The 20,751-nt window shown below is 43.0% G+C and overlaps 1 protein-coding gene across 1 annotated transcript; it reads left to right on the forward strand.

Moving 5' to 3' along the window:
• Window positions 1-10,857: 10,857 nt before the first annotated feature.
• On the forward strand, window positions 10,858-14,164 carry SHISA3 (shisa family member 3). Its single transcript, XM_063107335.1, has 2 exons — window positions 10,858-11,134; window positions 13,725-14,164. Exons 1-2 carry the CDS (start codon window positions 10,858-10,860, stop codon window positions 14,162-14,164), a joined length of 717 nt encoding a protein of 238 aa, XP_062963405.1.
• Window positions 14,165-20,751: the final 6,587 nt, after the last annotated feature.

The following is a 20,751-nucleotide window of genomic DNA, read 5'->3' on the forward strand; positions in this document are numbered from 1 at the left end:
AAATTATGTAATGTGAAAATGAATGATGGCCTGGGGTCTGATGACCAGTGTAATTTTGGTGAGAGATTATATTTCACACATTGGGTTATTTAGTTAGAATTTTCCTTGGGTAATAAAAATAGTTTTATATAGAAATTAGTTGTATCTAACCTTACACATACTGCTGTAAATGACCCTTGCAAATTCTGGGTGATGGTGACAAATCCCCCAGAGGGCAATTTTATAGCAAAACAGGCTATCCAAGGCCTGGTGGAAATGAGTCATTCTGGATAGCTGAAGGTTCCAGATAGCTGATGTAAAATAGAAAAACAATGAATATTTTAACTATTTGGATTGGAACATTTTCTAATTCACTTATTAGTATCATACACTCATTTTTTTCTCTTAAACAGATCATATATGGATTATGATGCAAACTTTTCTGAGTGGCTCATGACGTATGCTTTTGTGACCGATGTGCTAAGAATTCAGACCTGGATCTTGGAATTTGAGTTATTCCCTCATGACATTCATGGGTTCACTTTTCTTCTTATAGATTTGCCAAATGCACAAGATGCAATAATTCCAATGACCTGTCACAGGATATGGTTTTGGCAGGAATGCTATCCAGATCAGCAAGGATAAAGGCTTCAGGGGATTAATCTTATATCACCTTCTCCTCTTGCCATTTATTCAGAGTCCTCCATGATCTGGCTTCTGTCATACAGTGTTCAACCAGGAAAGGAACTTGGAGGACTCATGTGGGGGCATAGAGAACCATGGTCCTTGTCTTCAACAGTTTCTTTGGGTCAGTTGAATGTATTTTGCAAATCTGGAAGGAAATCACTAAAAATGCCCAGGTCCCATACTTATTGTTTAGCTCATGTGTGTGATACTATTTCTCCTCTGGGTGCTAGCAAGCAGGGGTATGGTGATAGAGTCAGTTTGTTGACACCAGCCTTGGTGGCTGCCATTGCTGCATTCACGTGCATCATAAATGGGCAGGGAGGAGAGAGAAATTAAAATATTTTTAAAAACAAAACAAAACAAAAAAAAACGTAGGGCAGGAATTGGCAAACTATGGCTTGTGGCCCAAATCCATTCTGCTTCCTGTTTTGTATAACCTGCAAGTTAACAATGGTTTCTACATTTTTAAGTGGTTGAAAAAAGTCAAAAGAAGAATAATATTTTGTGACAAGTGAAAATCTTATGAAATTCAAATTCCAGTGTCCATAAATAGGTTTAATTGGAATACAGCCATGTCCATTCATGCATGTATCATCTATGGCTGCTTTTACACTACAACATCAGAGTGAAGAAGTAACAACAGAGACTATATGGCTGAGAAAACCTAAAATGTTTACTACCTGGCATTTTTACAGAAAAAGTTTGCTAATCCCTCGTCTAGGAGAATAAATTTCCTTTGTCTTTTGCCTAGAAATTTCCTTTTTGGACTGAGAAGTAGAGCTAATTCCATTGCTTATAAAGGCTCACCCACTCTTATAAATAATGGTGAGAAACTGACCCAAAATCTCATGGTGGAAATACCAAGTGTGCATGTACATTCATGTGTTTACATACACAGGCACTAAGCATTTAAAATACCTAAGTGTATTTCAAGCTGACCACCACATATAATGATAATTATGAACATAAATTATTCTTTTAAGAGGATAATGGTGGTTAAATTATGTCAATAATTTTAACAATATATTTCAATTTTTGTAACCATCCCCCTAGTCAACCAAGGTCATCCATTTACCTCAGGGTGTTCAGAATTTGTTGAAACAGGGAAGAAAGAGAAAGAAAGGATCAATACTTAGGTTTTGACTACTAGTATGGGTTTCTTTTGTTTTTAAGTTCATAGAGAGACTGTGGTTTTAAGACTCTTGAGGATTTTCTAAATTCCTCAAGTTCTCCTTTACATATTAAGAGCCATGCCTCAGTGACTTCAGGTTTATAATAAGTAATAGGTAGGAAGAACTCAGTAAACAATGTAAGGGAAGTCACTGACCTGTGGAAAAAGGGAAAGCCTGCCCCCGCTGGCCCCGTAGAGTGTGGGTGACAGAAGGGGTACAGATTTAAGGAGCAGTTGGTGAGGCAAGTGTGTTCTGGTTACCCCTTTCCAAGTCCAAGTGAGATGGGAACGTATTAGAAAATTCAGGGTAAAGTCAAAAGCATAGTAGGATTTGCCTCTTTTTCTATTTGGGACTCTATTTGGATGTGTGGCCCTGCTCCAATGTGAGGAAGCCAGTTAAAATAGCGGTGAGATTGAGATTGAGTTCTGGAACCTCTCTTGGCTCCGGAGTAATGTGGGGGAATTGAAAAGGTCCCTCATGCTGTGTGGGGAAACATGCTGACAGTGCTGGTGGGCAGGGCTGCTGTGGAGAGTGATTTACCCCATAGCCAACGATCAGGGTCAATGACCAGAGAGGGTAGGGATGTCCACAGTACCCGTGAGAGCCAGGATGGGGCAGCTAGGAAGGGAGGGTCATGGGCCTCTTCCAAGCCTAGCGTATAACCAAGCGCTTACCAGCCTCAGACTTCTTCAGTGGATGCATCCCAGAGACCAGGTCAGCCCAGCGACCCTGTGACAGGCCCCAGTGAGGATCTGGAGAGCAGCAAGTGTATTCCAGACTCTCCTGTTCTCACAAAATGAGGTAGCTACTTCTCTCCCCCACCTCTTATACCCAGGGGGAAGACCAGGGGACAAAACAGCCCTGATAAAGAGATGAACTTCGGACTAACTGAATAAATAAATCAAAGGAATCATTCTTAAACTAGAAGAGTCTGATACACTTTTAATTAATTACTTTAATTCCAAGCATGAATCTCACCCATGTCTCGTAGACGCTCATGCCTAGCAAGGTAAAGGCAAAATATCAGTTATGGAAAACAGTTCTTTTCTTAGAACGTATGAATAGTAATGTGCTAAATTTTTTGACTCTTCTGCTTTATTCAATGTTGTGATGCAGTTTTGTTCTAAGCAATGCCTTTCAAATGTTTTGATTATGCCCCACACTAAATAAGCTATTTTATGTCATTCCCAAGGACACATATTCCTACCCATATGCCTGAATTAAAATGTCACGATATCAAAATTTCCTGTACTATGTGTGATATACTCTCTATTTTCTACTTTTCTATCTTTGTAAAAATGCTATTCACATCCCACTAAATTGATTTCATGACCCACACCATGTGTTGTGAACTACAGCTTGGAATACACTGGCCTAAAGGCCTAATGAGATGAATAAAACATTTGTCGCTTAGCTGTACTGTTCCCCCGATTGCAGGTAGCAGTCACTTATCCAAGCTATCTGCATAATATTTAATGTAGGTGTCAAGATGCTTTCAGTTGTATGTGATCAAAACCCAACCCAGCCTGACATTAGCCAAACATTAGTGTATGGTTTCCTGTAACAGGGACGACCAGGATAGTGCTATCTTTAAACACAGCTGAGTCCAGGGACACAAACATTTTAGGTCCCTCCCTTTTGCTGCTTTTCTTGCCTCTGAGATTTGGCCTTATTTTAGTTAGGCCTACTCTGCAAGGCAGGGATCATGTCTTTGACTGCCTCAAGCAAGTATCATCCAGTGCGCAATGTAAAAGGAGGAGAAGCCCTCCTCCCCGTCACTATCCACATATCAAATCTCATGGAAGGATTCTGACTGGCCGTGCTAGAGTCATGTGCTCACCCCTGAACCGATGACAAAGTCCAGACAGATGAGGCATTCTGATTGCTTCAGTAAGATCTGATGCCCAGCCCTGGCCAGGAGTAGAGTACCATGATTGACAGTCCCTCCGGGCCTGTGTGGAATGGAAGGAAGGGGGGGGTACTATTATTAGAAAAAAGGAAGAGGAATTCTGCTCAGACCAGGAGAAAAAACAAGGGAGTTAGATAGACAGATAGATAGATGATGGATATAGAAAGATAGGTGTAAATCATTCTCCTATCAATAAACTAAATTTAGTACCAGACATTGTAACATTTTATGCCTTTTTAGGAAGACAAAGGGAGGGGTGGGATTCATCAATTACTGACTCCTAGTTGTTGACATGGTAAGTTTGAATAGAGTTATAGACAGATACAACTGTGGTTGCTATTTCAAGCCCAATTCAAGTAGAGAAGCCAAGAAAGATGCCAAGGACAAGTTTTTTTTGTTGTTTGTTTTTGCTTTTTTTTTTTTTATTAAATTTTTAAAATGTTTTTAAATCCTTAATTACAAAAAGTACATTAAAGAAGTACAAAATGAGGATGAGTATAGAATGAATGGTTGAACAAAATTATAAGATGAAGCATATAAAGCAGAAAGAATCCCCAAAGCACAATTCTGAGGATAGGATGGGGGTGTGCTGGGTATTAAGTGCTGGTATCCTCCTTTACAAGTATTGTCATTGTCATTTACAAAGGTAACACTATTGACCTATATGCTGCAGGAGTGTATAACATCAAGTTCATCTTCCACACTGCATATTTGATTGCATCTATTACATCCAATTTCTTTGGTTGATGCTTCCAAATAACTCATAGCAGGTGTTTGCAAGCCAAGGTCAAGTGTGCATTTTGTAGTACTGAGACAGAAGAAACTTAGTTGACTCACAGGCGTGGAAATCAGGACCTTTGCCACATTAGCTCCTTATGTTACCAACAGAGCTAACCTAACACAGACTATTTGAGAAAAAAAAATTAAAATAAAAGATCCCTTTGACAGAAGTTATATAGCAGCTTTCAAAAGAATTCCATATGATTTACAAACTTTAAAGGTGACTAAAATTTTTTCAAAACATTCTGTTACGGCTAGTAAAGATGAGACAGGGAGTAAGAAGATGGTAATAAGACAAGAACCCTCTGTGTTTTCTTTCTTCTCTGAAAACTTTTCCTCCACCAAAAGAACACATGGCCGCCGAGCAGCAACTTACCATTTTTCCAGGGTCAGTTCACTTTCCGTGCTGCTCTACACCCTGCTGAAAGCCAGTTCCTTGGGGAGCCCCAGGAATTGGGGCTGGCCTCTCTTCAGTCTGCAAGCACTCAAAAGGAAATGCCCCTTGCTGAGAAAGGGGTGGCTTTGGGGGAGAATCCATCTACTGTCAGGGAAGTTTCAATTAAATATGGATGCCAATTAATTTAATTTATATTTCTGCATGAAAAATGTCATTCTATTATACATGCACTGGAAGGATGCCAGGAGCCCAGGTTAATAAATTACATCTCTACTGACATAATATGGAATCACAGACTGATCGGATACTTATTAAATGCCCACCTGTGTTTGGGGCTACACCTTGTAAAAATCCAGCTGAAATAAAGTCCGTCCAGCAGGGCCTCCCCTACATTGTGATCATCTGACACCCACCCTTATCCTCCTCTTCTCCTAGCTTTGGGCATGTCTCAGGAGAACAACTCTACACATGAATAATCAACATTCAATTGCCAGTGGTTATGAATGGGGACATTTAATGAATAAGGGAATAAATGATGGGGAAGTGCAAAAAGCTATTCAGATTAATCAGGGCATAGGCCTACTCTGGTTAGTAGGAAACTTGCCAGGATTATTTAACTATAGATTTAAATCAGCTGGTAGAAGGTAATAATAATATTACTTACTTGGTTATGAAGTTCCGACTCTGTGCCAGACTACCTGTTTTATTTTGAATCCTTACAGCAATCCTTCAAGGTTGGATTATTCCCTCCCCCATTCCCCCACAATTTTATAGACACAAAAGCTGAGGTTCGGTAAGCAGAAACGACCTTGCTCAAGATCACATGATCAGTAAGAGGCACACTCCAACCCAGCCTTGTCTGACTCAACACGAGTATCCTTTTTACTGTGCTGGCCAATTTTCTCTGCTTCATAGTCCAATTCTCTTGGACAAGTGTCACCACTGTCTCCATGGGGGACGGTTTGCGAGGGCCCTATTCTGGCAGTACTGACCCACTGAACAGTTCTTGGTGAGCTACAGTCACAAGTAAATTACCAGGAGTTGACTTTACAATACCCCTGCCCTGGCAATTCGCCCTTCTCTCATCCGCTGCACTTCTATCTGGTTGTGAGATGGATGTCACTCAGTTGCCAACAAGTTCTCAACTAGTCATGCATTGTTTACAGTCATTTATTCAGCATTTACTAAGCACCCACTATTTGACAGTCGCCCTCCTAGGTCCCAGGATACAATAATGAAAAAGGAGGTAAGACCAGTGGGGAAGACAGACACCCTAACACAAAATTACAATGCGTGGTTAAATGCTATGGAATAACTAAGGAAAAACATTCCTTTTGTCATGTATTCAGTCATTCATTTATTCCCTCTACACCTGCTTACAGAGCACTCACTCTAACATGTGCAAGCTGGGGCAGGAGCAGACATGGAAGCCACCAGCCCGAGTCTGCTCCTCACCCCCTTTCTTCTCATCCCTGACTCGATCTTGTGCTGCGGGGGCCTCTCCCGTACGTGTTTGGACACCCCAACCAGCGTGAATGTGTTTTTAAACACCTCTACTTAGAACCTCTTACAATCTCGAGGAGGCTTCTGTGGAGCCTAAAAACAACATTTGGATTGTCTGAGCATGAAGCGCTAGAATCCAGGACCCAGAGAGTGGTCCAGAAGGGAGGACATGGGCTTTGGGTGGGCGCTCCATGTTGCCTCTATACACGCCTTCCTCTTTGGCTGATGACAAGGGCAGAAGAGGGCCAGAGGGTCTCAGAGTATGGTCCTCAAACCAGCAGCCTGGGCATCACCAGGTAGCTTATTAGAAATGCAGAATCCCAGTTCCCACTGCAGATCCTGTAAATTAAAATCTGCATTTTAGCAAGATCCCCAGGTATTTCATATGCATGGGATGGTTTGAGAAACACTGTTCTAAAGGCTCTACATGTGATCCCCTCTTTTTAAATGAAGAGACTGGGCCAGAGGAGGGGCCCAGCTCGGGGCCAGGTTGCCCGGGTATGAGCGTACGCTTCAAGGTACCTTAGTATTCTCTAGTGGTGAATTTGTGCCAAAGCAAATTTGAGAAAAAACACCTTTTGAGTAACTCACATTGACAGGGGCCTGGAATAAGAGATTTATAGCGAGTGACCCAAGAAGGGAATTCCATTAAGTCATGGGCAAAGTAATTAACGGAAAGTTAGTGATAACAAATCACTTTCAGGAAGGAATCTGAGGAAGGACTGAGCAAGTTTTTTGTTTTCTATTTTGTTTCTAGGTCCAGCGCACAGGAGCTGGCGGGGGCTTCCATAGTCAAAGTAAATTGCCCTCTTCTGGTTTCGTGCTGTTTTGGATTTCTTTGGCCTTTTCTTCCCCGTCCCTTAGTATGTTCCCAGCCTTTTCTGATGTGTCCCTGTTCTATTTGCCTTCATTTCTCAGCTTTCGATTTTCTCAAATCGCTCACTCTGCTCCAGAGAATAGAAAACAGTGAACAGGATGTTTACAAATAGCGTCCAGTGCTTGTTTCATGCCACTACAAATTTCCATCATTTTTTTTTTACCAAACATTTTATTATGAAATGTCTATTCATACATAAAAATAGAATTGCATTTAGATTTTACAAGTTCCCTTCACCCAGCTACGTTTATGATCCTGTTGCCGGTTGTTCCAGTTTCATGTAGCCCATCTTCTCACCTCTATCACTACCCTACCTTTTCTTTTTCCTGTCTCTCTCTTTCTCTTTCTCTCCTTTCTTTTTTTCTCTCTCTCGCTGACGTTTTTTAAAGCAAATCCCAGACATCCTATCATTTAAGTCATTTCCTACAGAATTTCCTGGAGGCAGGGCCACAAGAGAGTGTAGGCTGGGGAAGTCATCTCATGATTGTGTTCTACACCGAAATATGGCATTTGTGTTACTGAGATAAGGAAAAATAGAGAATTTCTAAAACCTCCACATAATACCCCAGATATTGCAGATTTTATTTTCTATCTCCATGTTCTCCCCCTAGAGTCTTTGGGGGGGGCTGTGAGAACCTTTTCATTTTTACTGTTAAAATATCAACAGAATAATAGAAACTTTGAATGTTTATGTACTAAAAAGAGGTGAATATTCTCTCACTGTTAAGAGCATTCTGAGAGCATCACTTTTGAAGTTAAACTTTGTCAGTGTAAAGTTTGAGATCTTCCATGACAAAAAACCCAAACATATCCCCCCGCCCCACCTCCGTGCAACGCCCTGAGCTAATCGTTGGAGCAGTTTTTTTGGATAGACCCTGGATGTGAAAGCATGGTGCACAGTTGTTTTAATGTTCACACACGTCAGATCTATGGAGTGTCAAGTAATTTGGAGGTTTGGTTATTTTTCATTAGTAAATATCATCCAACTAAATTTGGGTAAAATGTCCTCTAAATAAGTCAACTAGACAAGGGCTTTGAATGAGGGAATAAATCATAGCTGGTGTCCAAAGGAAAAGAATCCCACTGTGGCATGGAGAACATAATTAATGGGAGGTAAGCACCAACAAATCACTCCTTAAAATATTAATGCTATCAAAGAACAGCTGGATAATGAGAGAAACTTGACCCTTGGGGGACTAGCAAAGGTTGCTGTTGCTGCTGCAGAACTTGTTGCTGTTGCTGCTGCAGAACTTTTTGCAGTTGTGATGTAATGAAATTCCACCACATTTTAACGAAAATAATATTAAGAGGTGTGGCTCTGGGCAAATTATCAGCAATAAACATGTCTTTGTAGTTTTATCATCTTATTATGATCATTATATCCCACTTTTGCTGTGGTTCCTGAATGACTTTTTTCCTTAATTGCTCAGGATATATTTACAATCCAAACAACACTCCCCAAAATAACTAGATTAAACAAAACAAAACCCTTTAAGTCTGGCAGAGACATAAAAACAAAAACAAAAACAAAAACAATAAAACCCAGTGTCTAAGAAATTTCTGCAAAACAATTTCCCGTAGGCTTAAGTTAAGTTCTTTAAGAAAAACTATCCCATTGTTTGTTTGTTGATAAAAAGCCCAAACTTAATTTGATTTTTCTTAGTACTTTAATATTGTACCAAGAAATACCTATTTTTAAAAAAACAATAAAGTTAACTATTTACATAGTTCCACTTAACATGTGAAATGTTGGACATTTATTTTTATAGTCTTATACCTAAACACTAATCCTAATATTTGAAATCAGAAGTCAGAAGTAATTCTTTACTTGGAGTATACTTTAAGTTAGATTTTTTAAAAAGAAGTCTTTTTATTCAGAGTTAAAACAAAAGTTTCTGTAGCATCGCCTCGGAGCATAGGAGCCCGGGGCTGGGAGGGCGGTAAGTGCTTGTGACCGCTGATCGTATTGTCGTATCGCTTATGCCCACCACTCCGTGTTCCTTTTGTTTCACGCGACTGGCCAACATCTAAATCAGTGAGTGACACGGCTATTTAGCGTCTTTGACAAATAGGTTGAGATACGCCGAACATACACATACCAATAAACGATGAGAGGAAGTTCAGGGTGCAGTAAAAATAAATTCTTGAGTTTAGCCCAGGTCTCACGTAACACCGGTTTCATAAGGCACTTAGCCGCTAAAGGAGCAGTGCCCCCGAAAAGAGCCCACAGGGGACACATCGTTTAAATAAATGTGTTTCTTTGCCCGAACAGAAGTTCAGATCTGCTCAATTATCATTAATTTTGTTCTTTTATTTCCTTTGCAGGCGTGAACGGAGGAGTCGTACTCTTTGAGGTTTTCTGAGCTGGCCTTGGCTGTGGAGTGACCCGCGATTCTCCCCGCGGCGGCGCGCGGGTCAGGGGTGGGGACAAGAGTGCGATTGTGCGCGTGCTTGGGAAAAGGCGCCGCTCCTTCCCGAAAAAGTGGAAACGCAGGTGGGAAGCTCAGTGCAAATGTTGGTGACCCCTAACTGAAAATCATGTTATTGGTCCTGAACCCTTAGAACCGGTGTCCCAGGAACGAGTCCGGGACTGTGCAACAGAAGACGGACGATCCGACAAACTTCAATCACTGAGCTCGTTTTTTTCAAAAATTAAATCCATAAAAAGTAAAACCACGCCGCCTCCACCGCGCGTGGATAGACGCAGACACCCGGCAGCCCCAGCCTCACTCTGCGGAGTTTCCTGGGCCATGAGAGAGTTGGGGTGCGGGGAGAGGGCCGGACGCTCGCAGGTTCAGAGTCAAGTCCTGGGGGAGCGCGACGGGAGGGGGCCGGCGAGCGTCCGGGAGGATGCGCGCGAACCAGAAAGCGCGGAGGAGCCGCGGCCCGCGCCGCGCCCGCTGTGATTAGCTCCAGCGGCGCGACCCGGGAGGGCGGACTCTGCTACCCCTCGTTGTCGCCTCCTCCCCCTTCCTTTTAAAGGACGCCTTGCAGGCAGAGCTGTCAGCAACTGGGAGGCCGTTTGTACTTGGCTGCAGCCAGGCTGATTCCTGCTCCCCAGACAGACAGGGCCGGGGGCTCAGCAGCCGCCTGCCCCGGGGACCCGCACGTGGGAAACAAATTCCCCTTCCTTCGGGCTCCGCTTGAGACCCAGCGGCCCTGGTGTTGGCAGCCCCGGGCGCGATGGCTCCCGTGAGGAGTGGGGAGGGAGGTGGTCCGGGGAGCGACGCGCCCCTTGCGCCCGGAGCGCTATGAGCCGGGCAGAGGGCGACACAGCAGTCCCAGCAGCAGCAGCCTCGGCCGGCGCCTCCCGCGGCCTCTCGCCCACTCGCCCCCGCGCATCATGCTGACCCCCGGCCTGCGGAGCTCGCAGCGCAGCCCACGTTGCCTCCCGGGCCCCTGTTAACCCACGAGGGAGTGGCCTCGGCCGCCGGGGCCAGCCGCCCGCACCGTGCCCCAGGGGAGGCGGAACCGAGGTGCGTCCGGAGCCCCGGCTCAGCCCTTCGCACTCCAGCTGCGTCCCCCTCCCGGCCGCCCAGGGCGCCCAGCGGCGATGGGGGCGCTGCTGGCGCTCTGCCTCTTCCTGGGCTGGCTGCGCTGGGGCCCGGCGGGCGCCCAGCAGTCCGGGGAGTACTGCCACGGCTGGGTGGACGTGCAGGGCAACTACCACGAGGGCTTCCAGTGCCCGGAGGACTTCGACACGCTGGACGCCACCATCTGCTGCGGCTCCTGCGCGCTCCGTTATTGCTGCGCCGCGGCCGACGCCAGGCTGGAGCAGGGAGGCTGCACCAACGACCGCGGCGAGCTGGAGCACCCGGGCATCACGGCGCGTGAGTGCGGGGCCCTCGCGGACAGACCCCAGCCCGCTAGTCGGCGGCAACCGTGTGCGCTCGGGAGGGCGCGCCAGGCCTTCCTGGGCCTGGGCGCAAAGTGGACGCAGCCGGGTTGGGGGAATCAAGGGGAAAGTGGGTGGTTACGTCTCAGGCCAGAGGACCCTGTTTCTTTGCAGTCCCGCTTGCCGCCGCACGCGGTCTTTGAGGGTCGGCCCAAGGCAAGGGACAGCGAGGACCGCGGGTCTTGCACCTGGTGGCCCTGGGGAAGACAGCTGTAGCTCTCGGGAGAAAGTCCGTGGGGAGAGCGCCAAGCTGGGCTTGGATTTTTAGGGGCGGAGAGGGCGCCCCAATGCGCGCTCTGGTCGCTCGGGAAGCTTCGGAAAGTGCCAATGGCTGGGGAACGCGACTCTTGTCACGCACTCATTTGTAGCCCCGCAGGGCTAAGGAACTTCAGCTTTTTTTTTTTTTTTTTTTTTTTTTTGTCCTTTGGTAGCGTTTCTAAGCCGCTGCCCCATTCTCCCAACTTCCTTTCATTTCTGTGCATCGAATTACCCTCTCCAGCCCACCCCCTATTGTCACGCCTTTCAAAAATGCCCAGGTCTTCGAGGTGGAGATTTAGAAACCAGGGTCGCAGGGGCTTCCCCGCCCCCTAATCTCACGTCGGAAAACACGGGTCAAATATCCGCTCACTTCAGAGCGGAGTAAATCACGACGCCAGCAGAGGAAATTTACACCTTGAAAAAAAGTTTTCCACCTGAATCGGAACACCAGGGAAACCCTTTAGAGCTCGAGGCGATAGTTTTACAGCCGGGAAACCGGAGAAGCGGGCGGAGCTGAGAGGGGGTGACACCCCAGGACTCCAGAGCAGAGGTCCAAAGCCCTCAAAAGAAGGTCCCAGGAAAGGCGAGGGGAGGCTGCAGGGATCAGTAATGGTGCCCGAGGAGAGGGGAGTCTGCTCTTCATTAGTACTCCATTAGACTCTCAAGGGATTTAATATGGGGGGGGTCAAAATTCCAGTCTAGAGGATTTCGGAACTAGTTTCTGGAGAAAAGATGCCCAGTGGCAAGTCGGAACTGTAGGCCGTTCTGGCCTGTTAGAAAAATACAGAATGACTGCCCCATGACGTCGCCCCCCTCACCCTGGGGGCCTGGCTCCTCTCTGCGGTGTAAGTGTAATTGCCCAGACTGCAGTAGGGAGTCCGGGCGGGCCTCCTGGCTCTGCTCTGATGCCAGAGGACAGCAGGCGAGAGGGGCAACCTCTGCACTCACTGACTCTGGAATCAGGCAAACCCTGAGGGCTCATAGCTATGTCATTTATCAGCAGTGTCACCTGGAGCCAGTTAATTAGCTGTTCTGGGCCTCTTCTCAATTCTAAAATGGGCATATTGCTCTCAAAGAAGTTAGGTTGTTGATTAAGTGAGTGTGTGAATGCTTGGCACACTGCTCAGTAAGTGGCAGTGATTCATCTTGGCCTTGCCTTCCACAGCAGTGATGTTAGCATGGGAGAACGGGTGCTACATCAAAGAGCTTATACCCAGAAGCCCACAGATGTTTTTAGGAAGGTCAAAAAAACTCTGATGTATTTCTACATCTGGAAAATAGAGCTTATCATGTCCATTTCACAGGGTCTCCATCAGACTTGAATCAGATTATGGATAAGAAAGAGCAGACACACAGTAGGGCTTTAGGCGATGCAGATTTTCCTTCTTCTACTTCTAAGCCGGAGTCTGCATCCCAGTGTGGCTCTGTTAGGGGAGAGACCTGGAGAACTGCCTAGGGGATGCCTCTGGGGTGGGAAATTTTATGTCTGCCTTGTAGAGAGAGAGGGAAACTGGAGTTTGCTCTGCATGAGGGATTCTCTTATAGAAAGTTTGGGCCACCAACACCAAAAACTGCATCGTGATCTATCTAAATTTCAGCCTGACCTTCCCAGACTTTGGGTGGGAATTGAGAGACAGAGGTATGACAACTGGAGCAGGCATCCAAAATCATTTCTGGAAAGAAGCAGCCAGAGCTGACAATTTGTGATACAGTAGGAGACACAGTAAATGGGGCCCACGATGGATTTCTTTATACTTTTCTTTCTGGAGTCTCATAGAATCCTGGGAGTCTCATTTAACAGGACCAGTTTTCTTTGCTTAAATTGGAGATTCTTAGATGGGAGATGAATTATCAGCCTAAGAGATGGGTCAAAGCCCTAAGTGCCCCACTGTGATAAAACTGCTAAAACTTGGATTTAAACCCAGAGTTATAGTAACCCCAAAACTCACCCTTTCCCTCCAGTGCATGAACAGGAGGATAGATTCTGTCCTTTCCTGACTTCCAGATGTGCAATATGATGGCTAATTGCTAACAGAGGCTACAATATCAGTTTGCTTCCTCCCTGCTAGGAGTAGCAAGAATATTCTGTCATCACACTTGGCACTTTGGAGGTTACCCGTCACCTCTGAAATGAGCTCTGAAATGTTGAACTGACAATAGTGGTAATACTGAATGTCCCACTTCCCACTCCTAAGCTGCCCAAGCAGAGCCCCGAGTTTGGGAGGCTCTTATCCGAGCATCTGTGTGTGTCTGTTTTTGCCTTTTAGAGCCAGTCTACGTCCCATTCCTGATCGTCGGCTCCATCTTCATTGCGTTCATCATCCTGGGCTCTTTAGTGGCTATTTATTGTTGCACCTGCTTGAGACCCAAGGAGCCCTCACAGCAGCCAATCCGTTTCTCGCTCCGCAGCTATCAGACAGAGACCCTGCCCATGATCTTGACCTCCACGAGCCTCAGGGCACCTTCCAGGCAGTCCAGCACGGCCACCAGCTCCAGCTCCACAGGCGGCTCCATCCGCAGGTTCTCTTTTGCCAGGGCTGAGCCAGGCTGCCTGGTGCCCTCATCGCCCCCGCCTTACACCACAGGCCACCCAATCCACCTGTCCCAGCCGTCTGGTTTCCTGGTGTCACCCCAATATTTTGCTTACCCCCTCCAGCAGGAACCCCCACTGCCCGGGAAGAGCTGTCCGGACTTCAGTTCCAGTTGACAGCCATGGCTGTGAGTCTACCATATAGTAAAATGGCAGACAGGTGGAGCCCCACTGCCATTGCCACACACATCACTGGGGAAATTTCCCTTGTAACTGATCAACGCGATTGAGGAAAGTGCTAGGAAAATACAGCGCCTTCTAATCTTAAGGTTTCTGGCTCCCATCGCAGAATGGCTGCCTTAGATAATGGCTTTCTGGCTTTGCAAACATTACATTTCAATTTATGCTACTTTTATTAAAAATATGCAGCAGTTTGACTTAAAAGTTGCAAATTGGCTGAAAATGTTTTCCTGAACAATTCAGCTGTAGAGCTTAGAAAAGGGCTACATGTTCCTTTTTCATATAAGTCCTTTGAGTTCTAAGACGGATATATATATATGTAAATAAGAAAAATACCTAATTGTAATTATCGAAGGTTCACTTAAAAAATTAACTATTAGGTAAACTTGAGGGACAGTGAACACCCTATTTATAATTTTGGGAGTAACCTAACCATGAATAATATTAGTATGATAAAGAATATTTACTTTTTAAATTAATAACTAAATTTTCTTTAAAATATAAGTTTTTTCTGAATACAAAGTTTCAGTAACCACATGAGAGTTTAAAGTTTTAAATATATACTTGGACATTCACTGTAACACAGGTTCTATCGTTTTCCCCACCCACCTGAGGGAATATTTATTGCAGACTTTTTGTTCAGCAACATTTAGTGTTTAAATGAAAGTTGAACAGTTGGATCTTAAAGCATTTATTTGTAAAATGAGTTATGTACAAATGTAAAAATTTGTAATTTAATGTATTTACCACATTGACGGTACTAATTATTTAGTAGTCATGCTGTAATTTTTATGTTAATAATAACTGTGGAGTTCAAAGTCCAGCTATTGGTATAGTCATCTAATATTACCTATCTCAAGTGCCGCTGAATTTCATGTCTGATGACTACATGTTTGGGCATATATCCTGCTGGGTTAAACTAAATAAAATATGTTTTCATGAACTCTGTTTGAAATTTTAAATCAAAGCACTTCATTTTATCTCTTTGGTGATACTCTGCTAGTCAATAATAGGAAATGTCTTTACTTAACACATACTTCATAGTGTGAAATAAAAAAAATTTTCTGTAGCAGGGCTCATGAAAGCAACAAAAGAGGTGAATTTGTATACAGGTCTCAGTCTGTGGGCTGCTTGCAGCCCTCAGATGTGTCATTTGGCCTGTAGAGATGTAAACATCAGGATATTTCTCATAAGAATCTGGATTTCTGGCTTCTTGTGACATAGAAGACGTGGTACCACTGGTCCTACAGACAGGACACCTGCCATTTGCCAGCATCCTGCCTGGTCTTCCCTACCTGGCCCATCTCCTTCAGTTACGTTACCTGCCTTGCCACTGCAGGTATGGTTTGGGAGTCCAGGTTTATACAAATTCAGATATATATTATATAGAAATAAGATAGTTCTCAATAGTTCTTTTCAAACACAACTAATTAGAGGTAGAATTCTTACCCAAGAGGGTCACTTGGCCCTGCCTCTTTGTTTTCCAGTTGAGGAAAAAAGTTCAAAGATATTGTGCCTTTGCCCAGTAAATGCTGAGGGTCTGTCTTCTAGTCTTTTGCTTTCTCTCACATCCAAAAAGAGGCCTGATTTCCAGGTATCCCAAATTATTCAAAATAATTAAAGAAAGAAATGGCTGAATGTAAAAGGAGAAACATTTGTGAGCCTGAGGTAGAATATATTCCTATACTGTTAGACTGGTTTTATTCATGTTGGCTATATACTGCTTCTTTTATTTTAAGTGAACCTTTATTCAGCTGTCATTATAAGCCAATCACTATTCTAAGTATTTCCATTATATTAACTCATTTCAGCCTCCAAACAATCCTATTTTATAGATTTTGAAACTGAGGCACAGAGGAGTGAAGAAACTTGCTCAAGTTCCCATAGCTAGTCAATACTGGAGTTGGGATGCAAAAACAGACTCAAACATCAGGGGAACGCTTGCTTTGAGATTTTGATGCCTCTGTGCACAAAATCCACTGGAGATTTCAGGAGCATGAGGCCCAGCCTCCAAGGCAGTGATTCTCAGCCCTGTTGGATCCAAGGAGATCTTCTTAGAACAAATATTTCGTGACATCCCTTTGTCCTAAAATTAAACTCATAGATAATATAACTCACTATACATATAATATTAAAAAATCAATGCAATACAATCACATAATCAATTAATGTGATTTTTCCAAATAAAACAAAGTTTGATATTCCTTTGATTTGCACAATGGTTGTATATCCAGAAAATTCAGTGTATACTAAGGCAGTGCAAAAAAAAAAAAAAATACTTTCTTTAACAGGCAAATGGGATTAGGTTTTTCCACCTATAGGAATGCTGGGACATTCCCCGGTCATGCTGATGGACATCAAGTCTGTTGTGCGGACTGCCCCAAGCATTGTAGGATCTCTCTTATAACCGAGTCACACCCAATGAATGCCAGTAACACACCGCTTCTACTCCAAAATATTCTAACACCAAAGAAGCCCCCCCCCCCCATAATTCCACAATTTCCTCTAGAGAGTGGAACTGTCCCACTGAAAACCATCTAGTTTGCCAGGTTTCTCTAGTGGCTGTACTTTTATTTGCCATCCCTTTGGAGAGCAGTTTATGTCCATTAGGCAGACTAACACTAAGGAATTCACAGAGAGCTCACATCAGCAAATTTCCCTTCCTTAGCAGGATGCCCCAATCAATCAAGTTAACTGGCCATAAATCGTTTAAAAGTAGGGGAATATTGTATATCTCATCGTAATATGGAATTCAGTGACACAATCAAATCAGATCCCCATGTACTTGGTGACGTATGGCACGTCTTTGGCCTTCTCTCAGTAAGCTGTGTAGCTGATGATATTATTCACACTCCTAGGTAATAAATCTGCCACCCTGTGGCAGATTTCTAGATATTGTCTCATTCAACAAGCCTTTGTTGAATACTGCATATGGGTTAGGCACTGTGCTAGGGGTTGACAGTACCAAGATGAATAAAATACAGTTCTAACCTAAGAAGCCACTATTTAATATAGACTCAAGCACAATAAAATGTTAAAATGATGAAATGTTGTAAGCGCTTTACAAAAGAAGCACATTATCTTTCCTGCTTTCTAAGGAGCTCACAGTCAGACTGGGGAAGGGGAACCCCTAAACCAGCCCTTAGGTTGCTGTAACTGCAGTGATGACATGAGTATGGGATGTCCTGGCAGCACGTACAAAGGATACTAATTCTCATATTGGACTTGAGCCTTGAGAGACATGTGGGATTTGAATGAAAAAGATGGGGGGTGGGGTAGGGGTAGGGGGGTGGGGAAAGGGAGAGAAGAATGCTGGAAATGGGTGAAGAGCCTATTAGGCAGAGTAAATTCGTAGAAAGGCAGGGAAGCACCCATGAGCATGAAAGAACAAGGAACATTCTGGAAACTAGACAGAATCCAGAGGAAAAATGAGAGTGGACAGATAAGCAGGGGCACATAGGAGATCTTGAGCACCGTGGTAGTTGGATATATACAATTGCAAGAGGGAGCCTTGAAGGATTTTATAGGGGAGAGTGACTTGATCATATCTTTATTTTGGAAAGATTAAACAAGGGTCAAATCAAATCACTTGAAATTTCCAAGGAGATGCTCACCACAACCTGCCACAACACCAAAGCACAGTGGGAACTTATCTTTTTATTATTTTCACAAGGAACTTGAGGCCCGACATCCTCATGATTACTATGAAAAATAGAAGTTCTAAATTTTGAAAGGTAGTTATGCCAATAAAGGATAGTACTTATTAAGCACCATGTGTTTCTCAAGTGCTTTAGGAATTGTATTATTTAATCCTCACAATCCTGAAGTAGGGACTATTATCAGGCCTGTTTTGCAGATGAAGAAATCAAGGCAGGAAGGTGAAACTGTATGCCCAAGGACAGATAATAAGTACAATCAAGATCTGAACCCAGTTGGTCTGCTTTGAAACTCTACATTCTTTATGACATTAGGCCTACAAGGCCTAATTTTCTCAGTAAAAAATATCCAACCTACTTTTCAGAAAATCTATTGGAGGAGAAGTGATTAATTGCATAACATCATACATATCCTATAAATATCAGGGGATTTTAGTAGGTAGGTAGAGTTTGTGCTACATTATGAGAACGTGGAATAAAATAAAGCATGAATGGAAACACAAGATGATTAACATCTCTCCCTTTCATGTGATAAACTGGAGACAGCAGAGGGTGATTTAGCATGGATTTTGGAGCTATAGTGCCTGGGTTAGTTTTCTGTTTCTCTTAAAAGCAGAGTGACTATGGGCCACTTAAGTTCACTGTGTTTCAGCATTCTCGTTTGTAAAATGGATATTAACAGTAGCTTATTGCTTAGGATTGTCTTGAGAAGTTAGAGACACTGTCTCAAATCATTCTGGTGGAGAGGGAGCTGTGTAGTAAGTTAACGAATACATAACAGAAAGCAGATGAAATACTCTAGAAGGAAGATGAAAGGTAAGTACTGTGGGAGGGCAGATCTCACTTGATCAGGGGCAAGGAGCAGAGAAAATGGTGTGACAGTTTGATAGAGTTAGTCCTTGATATGGCCATCTTTGATATCTGGCCAACTTCCCGTTATTGCCTGGTATAGGGAACCCTCTCACCCCATTGGGTACTCATGACCTATAAATTTATTTTGTCATCTGCTTTAGAAAACATATTTAACATAGTAAATTTGCTTAAAATAGTTGTTCATTCCAAAGCCAACAGATGGTATTTTAATTGTCCAAATAGATAAATTATTCTTATTTTTTCCATCTGTTTACTCTTTGTTGGTGATATTACTGGCTGCTTCTCTTGATGGTGAATTTACCAGATTGACTTGAATCTGTAGGAAATTGTTTCTCTAAAATGAGATCACCAGTGGCTGGCCGGTTACTCAGTTGGTTAGAGTGCAATCTCATAACACCAAGGTCATGGGTTCAGATCCCTGTACCGGCCAGCCACATAAAATATCAAAAGCAACCTCCCCCACCCCCCAAAAAACCAAGTAAGATCACCAAAAAGCTTCCTAAAAGTATATCAGTTACAACCAGGAATTTGATACATTTCATTGGGTTGGGATAAGTTTACCTATGCATAATCTAAAAAGTTTATTTACTATCTGTTCAGGAAAAATAAGAATTTACAGGCATGTTAAACTATTAAGGGAACAAACTGTTAATATATTTTTGTACATGGCTATGTACATGCCTATTTTAAAATTGCGATTAAACATTAGCTATTAACGAAGTTACTCTGACAGGGAATTCTTATGTGTTAGTCACATAGTTTGTATAGTACTTGAAAATAATAAAAACTGAAAGGTAAAAAGTATTTCATATTTTCCAACAATTTTCATTAGCCTACTTGTGAAATTATCCAGGTTAGGAAGACCTTTCTTCATTAAAGTGAGGTGGCTCTGTGTTACTGAAATGGAAGATTTAGGTTAGAGATGCCATAAGTATACAAAAACAAACCTTAAATGGGGGATGACGTATTGAATTTATGGGAATGTATTTCAAACTTGCTGTTTCCTTGTGGTAGTATTAGAAGGCAACTTAAACCACAGGGTCACTGTGCAATTTAAACACAGTGCTTATTTCAAGGGGAATGGAGTTGAATGTGAAAATTATTTGATACAATGTACAGGTAACACTTCCGCAAATTGTTTTGCTTGTGTGGTTTTGCATGGAGACCCACACAAGACTGCTGTCCCTGGGAAGACTGTGGGAGAGGACATGGGACTCCAGACATCTAAGCACACGTGGCCTCAGTCTAATAAAATCAGAGGCTCCTCAAATTTTTCCCCAGTGCATCTCTGTGAACTAATCCTATTCTAGCAATTCACCAAATTGCAGCTTCAGTTGTTTCTTTTACCAAAACCCGCTTAATTTGATAGTGATTGTTCTCATTTCTGATCTTTCCTATACTTTTGTCTCACATGTTCATTATTTCTGGTTATTTCCTTCAAACTTTACTGGCTAAATTTGGCCACTTTCTTATAAGCTTAAAAAAAAAATTAGTAGGTTTAGAAAAGTTAAGAAATTCATCCTCCATAAAAGGACAGAGCCATGAATTAGTTGCCTACCTGCAAACTGATTTAAATATGTAATGGAGACAGTCCTGGGGGCTTTTCTGAATGAAGAGTCAAAATACAGTAATTTTATTAAAAATTACTTAATTCTCAAAACGACTCCCCTTACCAAACTAGAATTAACATCCTCCATTTTCATGTTTCATTTAGCTGCATTAAAATGATGGGATATTTTGCATATCACTGGGGTTGTAAACAAAATATGTTAAAAAGCCGTTAAATAGATACACTTTCTCAGACTGTAGTTACTGAGGATTTGAAGGTCTTAGGAAGCAATATAAATTCTAAACTAGCAATCAAAACTTCAACAATTTTCTTTATGTAATGGTAAAGTTTATTTCATTTTAAATAACAATTAGAGGACAAAATGTTTAAAATTTGAAGTTGAAAACATGCACATTCACAAAAGGCCAATGACATGTAACACTGCA

This window comes from Cynocephalus volans, chromosome 9 (genome assembly GCF_027409185.1).
Source record: "Cynocephalus volans isolate mCynVol1 chromosome 9, mCynVol1.pri, whole genome shotgun sequence".
Lineage (NCBI taxonomy): Eukaryota > Metazoa > Chordata > Mammalia > Dermoptera > Cynocephalidae > Cynocephalus > Cynocephalus volans.